The sequence below is a fragment of the Emydura macquarii genome, unplaced genomic scaffold (genome assembly GCF_026122565.2).
Source record: "Emydura macquarii macquarii isolate MOO-44397 ecotype Brisbane River unplaced genomic scaffold, CSIRO-AGI_Emac_v2 contig_3390, whole genome shotgun sequence".
Lineage (NCBI taxonomy): Eukaryota > Metazoa > Chordata > Testudines > Chelidae > Emydura > Emydura macquarii.
In genome coordinates this window covers 6,394,749-6,401,262 of record NW_027133527.1, presented here as the reverse complement: position 1 = coordinate 6,401,262, position 6,514 = coordinate 6,394,749, and the positions used below count along the sequence as shown (strand labels likewise).

Sequence of the window (6,514 nt, the reverse complement as noted above, 5' to 3'; positions counted from 1 at the left end):
CGGTGCAGGGCCCAGGGTGGAGGAGACTGCTGCTGGGCTAGGAAGCCAGGACATAGGCAGGGTGTAGGCAGCTGCCACCCGACTTCAAGCTGGGGTGCAGAAGGCTGCCACCTAGCTCTGAGCCAGGGCACGGAAGGCTGGCCCTTGGCTCCCGGCTCTGAGCTGGGGCACAAAGCAGCTGCCACCCCACTGTGAGCCCAGCTTGCAGGGCATGGGAGGCTGCTACCAGGCTCCCAGGGACAGGGGCAACTGCCACCTGCCTCCCAGCTGGGAGAGCTGGGACCAGGTAGAACCAGCACAGGGCCCAGGGCAGTCGCTCCGATTCGCCGTTCCCTAGAGACGGCTCTGCTAGCAGGCTTCCCCCTAGGTCAGTGCTAAAGCTAATGCACTTGTTTTGTTAGCAGCAAGCGCTGCAGAGAGTGGTGCAACTTTAGGGTGTAAAATCAGCTGGTAAGCACTGGTGGCTATTAAAGATCGCAGGTCTGCCCTGAGCCTTCGGCCCCTCCTGTCCTGTCCTGTCCTGGCCTGGCCACACGCCAGCTGCAGTCGGAATTACGCCCTGTCTCCCTGAATTCCCCCCAGGCACGGAGCGCATCATTCTTCCCTTCCGGCCCCAAAGCCGGCTCTGCGGCATTGCGGCGCTTCGCTGCTAAAAGCTGCCCCCGGCCGGTAGCCACACTAGCCAATCCAATGAAGCCCAGAGACCAGGACACCGGCTCAGGCAGTGCAGGGCCCGAAGGGGAGGGAAACGGGCCACGGTTTCCCGCAGGGGAAGGGGACACAAAGCTGCCCCTCCCCCCCGGCTGGCACAGAGACCTTGCCCTTAAGCCCAGCGCCGCGGGCCCCGCGCTGTCCTGACCAGGCCGGGCTCCGGAGAGCTGGGCCGACGGGGGCACAAAATGGCTTCCACCACCTGCGGAGCCAACATTCGTTCCGGTTCCACTCCGCGGAGCGACCCCACTGGGCACCACTACTCGCCGCCGCCCCACATCCGGGTCTTTTCAACTCCCCGCCTCCCTCCCCCCCATCCGGGTCTTTTCGCCCTCCCCAGCACCCGGATGGTGCTGACACCACGCAGGCGAACGGCTCACATGACGTAAACACGCACGTGTCCCGCCCCGCCCCGCCCCGCCGCGCACGGGGCAGGAGGGGCCTGCCGGAAGTGGCGGTGGTTTCCGGTGGGGGGTTGCCGGCGGGTTGTTGTGAAGGGGAGGAGCGGAGCGGAGCGGGAGCTGCCGCTGGGAGCAGGCAGGAGGAGGAGGCCGCCGGTCGGGCCCGGCCGCAGCGTTTCCCCGGGAGCCGCCGAGCCAGGAGCCGCCGCCATGAAGAAGCAGTTCAACCGCATGAGGCTGCTGGCGAACCAGACCGTGGGCAGGTGAGAGCCCGGGAGCCCCTCACCCAGGCCGGGGCCCAGACACGGGGCCGCCCCACCCCCGCCGCCCGGGTGGGCGCCTGTCCCGAGGGGCGCGCGGTAGCCCCCAGACGCTGTGGGCAAGTGCTCTCTCCCCTTCGGGAGCCGGGCCACCTCGAGCAGCCCGGGGCTCTCCCCTTCTCCCTTGAGCTCCACCAGCGCTGCCCGGGGCACTGCTAGCCCGGCTGCGGGAGTGACTGGCCAGCCCCCTGAGCGCTCTCGTAGAGCTGGCTGGGTCACCGAGCGGTGCCCCCCCCCCAAGCAGCTGGGTTACCACATCTACTGCTCCCCGGCTGAGAGACTCCCCCCTTCTTTCAGAGCACGACTGCCCGCCGGCCTTGGGGGGGCTCTGCACGGCTGGCTGCCTGAAAGGGTTTGTCTCGGTGGTTTGTGCGAGGGACGTGACTGTCTCCGTACGGCTTGGGGGCACACTGCCCTTAGTAGGTAGTACCCCGCGGGGTTTGGTCTGGTAAAACGTATGGAAGGGACTGACTGGTCCACAGGTGAACAAGGCTGGTGTCCTCTGCATCTTGAATACACTTTAGCGCTGTTTCCAGCAGTTCTAGTCCGTTGTTTTGTGGCTGTCACACTACACTGATACACTTAATTTGTTCTGAACGCTAGTTGAGAACATGATCTATTGCTATTCCAAACGAATATACTATTATCCTTCTTTATGGATGTTGAAAGTGACTTTGGGAATGCTACTTCGTGAAATTGGGGTGTGGAAATTCTATTCTTTATGCTGTTCTTTATCATGTTGTCAAGGTCTTTATGCTTCTTTCACATATGTTATCATCACTTCAGTGATTTATGGGATTGACTGACATAAATATAAAACAAAAGGTAGAAAAATGTGCTCTGGCTCATATGTTTCCTAGATGTTGTGATTAAATGTTGACATCTCTATAGAGCTATGAGTTTAAAGCTAGCTGGTGTAAAATGTTGCTTCTAAAGTGTATTTTGACCTAGCAGTATATTGTTTTTCAATAGTGTAATTTGACAGAAAGCTAAATAGAGAAATCAAAAACTATAATCTGTTAGAGCAATGTTATGCTGATGCAAAACAATGCAAAGAAACTTTTTCTTTTACAGCCTCTATTGGCAGTAAATGTGGTAGGGCTGTTTTTTTAACTTAAAAGTTAGGCTACACATAGTTCTTACAAAATTATTTGCATTGTACACTTCCTTTTCATATTTTATTTAACTTTCTCACTTTCGTTTCCTATAACATTTTGCTAAATTTTGCTTAGACTTACTCTCTCCAAATTCTGACTATTTGATATGTTTCAGGAAAGTTCAGACTGCAGAAATAAGGGTCAGTCTTAATTGGTGGAGAAGTTAGTTCTGATAGGCCTCTGCAGCAACCAAAGTGCAAGTTTTACTATGCATAAATGCCTCTAAATTAGTTTAGTTTTGTTTTTTGGCTCAGACCTTTTGGAAGGTCATTGGCCTAGTTTCTACTCCATATTGTAAGGCAATATTCATATAACTAAGCATAACTTTGTCATCTGTACATACTGAAATGTAATTGTTAGTGGTCTTTTAAGATAGATATGTAGCTTTTAGAGTAATTTTTTTTATTTAAATATTGTTTGTTCAGTTTTTTCTTTTTCTAGTTAAAAGTTGGTCTGGAACAAGGCCCAGCTTTTATGGTCTCAGCTTTAAGTAGCCTTTAAAGAGTAGTGTGCTTTCTCGTCAGGATCCACTTCTGCATGAAATAAATAAGAAATGTCAATTAATGATAGCTTAAAGAGCTTCTTTCTCTTCTTGCCGAACATCTTCGTCTCATTTCTCATTTTAGGGTATTAGCTTTTTGAGGTAGGCATTATATCTTGTGTTTGTACGGTTTCTAGAACAATGGGCCTGATCTTAAATGGGGCTTCTGGGAACTATATCATATGGAACTGCTTAGAGCCAACAAATCCACACACAACTTCACTTTAGAAAGAATGTATGGGAAGGGTGCATGAAATCTTGTTAAATGTATGTAGCAATGTGTCAGGGAGTATAAGTTTCAGCCTTGAAGGTGATCTTTGACTAGTGCAGTTGAAAAAATGTCTTTATTGCTAGAGTCTGATGAAAGCTGCAGCTATCAAAATTGTTTCATTACTGGTGTTCTCCGGGAGTGGTAACCATATAAACATGATTATCAGTCACATTCCTCTGCCGTGTAGTCGGCTGCTGTGTTAATAGTTTGTGCCTGAAATAGTGGAGTCGCAGGCTTCATTAAAAAGTAAACAAATGTACAGAATAACTTCTCATGGGGAAAAATGTTATGAAAATTAACCTGTCACGAGGTCCAAAGATAAAGGGAATTATCAAGATACTTTTCGTTTTGTTTACCATAATTCTTTCTATCATAATTTCTTTAAATGGAAACATTTCCTTATCAGCTTTTTATTTACTCATACTGACTTTTCCTATTATAAGTTTCTCATGAGTGCAGGGCTGCCAGCATGCTCTTTTTCCAAAGAGGAATAAACAACGTATTGTTCAAATGACACAAAGAATTAAATGGAAGTGCATTAAGAAAGAAAAAAATAATTCACACTTTGGACTGCCATAGGGGTTATACCTTTAACCAAAGGTTATGAGGGCAAACTGAATTAACTACAGTTTCAGCTTTAGTTTAGATATGTGCCACAATCTTGGTGTTGACTAAATGTAGTTCTCAGTTAGCATTGGTATGCTTGCCGACTATAAACATGCATGTTTTGCTGATTTGCCAGTTTAGGGAGTTGCAAAGCACTGATCAGGAAAAAGAAATTTTGGGTACTGAAAACTCATGGGTTATTCCTTTTTAAAACCATATTGAATGGAATGACTGAAAAATTGCCAAGAAAGCAACTGTGTCATTCTACAGAATCTGTGGTGTTCTCATTAGTCATTAGGTGGAAACGAGAACTCTGACTTTGTTTACTATGATGTCTGACATACTTCAGTAGTAGACGTCATCCTCATGCCTCATTTAGCACAGCCTGTGAGATCAGTCTACTATTATGTAGTTGCCACCTTCCAATAGTAGGGGAATTGATTTCTGTACCTAGTAATGTGCATTCAGGACCTTTAAAGCAGTGTTGACCACGTGTGTTAAAGCTCAGCCCCCTTCTAGGGAAATGAAACCAATCACACACATCCCCTTAACTCCACCATGTGGTGATAGTCACAGTTGTATATCAAAGTTGTTAATTAAATGAAATTTACTTTAAGGAATGACATTGACCACTGGATGTTAAATGTTTGCACACTTGTTAGTTTGTTTGAAACTGAAACAAGTTTACAAAAGTATTTACTTAACCATATTTTGTATAGTTATTGCTAAGTGGAAACACTATTTTTTTCTGACAAGAAGCAATGTCCATGAGCTGTAGTGGCTTGGCTTTCCTTTGGTGCATCTTAGATATCTGGCTGGGCTGTTTCTTGATTAGGGAAAGATGGGAGGGAAGTGTATGGTGGTATCTCTCAAGCCCATCCACTTCTGGCTCCAAAACAAGTGGTCGTTCAGTAGATTGTGGAAATCTTCATAATATACAATTTTCTTTTTAATATGCTTTGATAAGCTGTGAATTAATTAACTGCTGATATTTCAACTGTTTGGATATGAGTGGATGCCCATTGAAATGAACGGAGCAATTCACACATCAGAGCTATTGTTTCAGGCTCCTTGGGAACTCTGGCAGACATCACTGCGTCAGTTTGCCTGGAAAAATGTGACTCGAATGTATTTTCACAACCATAATATCTGAGATGAAAAAAATTGAGGCTTGACTTTGTGCACCTCCCTACCACACTTTAGGAAACACTGCTTTGAAGACTATTTAAAATGTCCAGTTTTTCTCAAGCCATCATTTAAAGATAATAGCTATATGACACTGAAACAGAAAAGGTAATTGTGTGAAAAGACAATCAAAGGATAGACAGCGATAACTCACTCTTGAGCAGGTGTTCCCACACTCTTAAAAATAACATCTGGTTGTTGTATGTACCACTTCCTCTTACCTTGGATCAACTGTTGCAATAAGAAAAATGTCACTTTTAGCTAGCTAGTGCTAAAGATGGCCTTTTATGAAAAAAGATAATCACATGATTCCTTTCATTTCCATCTTCCACCTGTTCTTTCTCTGAAATGGAAACAAAGAAGAGATATGGAACCACATGACCAGTAACAGTCTCTAAACCATCATTGGTCCATGGACCACAGTTTAGGAGTCTTTGCCATCGTGGATGTTATGGTTTCTCTTCAGAGATACCTAGTAGTCCATACAATTGACTCTTCCAGGGGTATGGAAAGGTACTGGCCTTTCCTGCAGTCAGCATGGTGGTATGTACTCCTTATCTAAAACTACTATATCTCTTTCTTTTGGAAATGCATCTGTTCTCTTATCTACAACTTTGTTTTCCTGCTGGAGCTCTGACAATCCTACTTCAGCTGCAGGCATCGTGTGCGCTAGGAAATAGCTTCTGGGGTTGCACCAGACTGTTCACTTGAAAAACTGACTAGATCGAAGTAAAAAATTATCAGAATACAATGTGAAATCTGCTTCTTGAGTCAAACACCTAGGATGTGTAAAACAAGATCACGGGATAAGAAGCAACTTACTGCAGCAATGAATAAGGTATTAAAAGCAGCAACAGGGAAAGACTGCATTAGAGCAGAAAGTGACATGCCTAGGAAGTATATCTGTAAATACATTGAAACTGGGATCTTGAAGGAGTTGAGAGAAAATAAGTGAGGAGGAGGGAGTTAAGTGGAACAAGATTCCAAAATGATTAACTTGCCTGGTTTTAGATGTTCTGCAGTAATTATCCTTTGAACTTCATTGGAGGATGGTGTTAGTTTCCCCCCTTCATTCTGATACTCTAACAACTACTTAACTCTTGTGTAGTGCTTTATTTTTCAGTGTTTTTAACTGGTGCTTTATTAAATGTAATGCAGCCCTGGAAACAAGTAACTCTGTATGAGGTGGACAGAACTTGAAGAGCCATGGTTAGTTTGGAAAACAAATATCACTGCATTTTAAAATAACTTAGCCTCCTTTGCCCCTTCTCTGTCTGCTCTAAGTGAAGAGGTGTTAACTCATTTTTTACTAACATCCTTAT

At 45.7% G+C, this 6,514-nt stretch overlaps 1 protein-coding gene across 7 annotated transcripts in view; it reads left to right on the top strand.

Annotated features, from left to right (window-relative positions):
- Positions 1-1,208: 1,208 nt before the first annotated feature.
- The window catches only part of ARHGAP17 (Rho GTPase activating protein 17), a 69,368-nt gene continuing 64,062 nt past the window's right edge, over positions 1,209-6,514 (top strand). For all 7 annotated transcript variants that reach the window (XM_067534335.1, XM_067534329.1, XM_067534331.1 and 4 more), the window contains exon 1: positions 1,209-1,375. In XM_067534335.1, the coding sequence (XP_067390436.1) occupies positions 1,323-1,375 (53 nt within the window). In that variant the 5' untranslated portion in view covers positions 1,209-1,322. The remainder of the gene's footprint in view (positions 1,376-6,514) is intronic.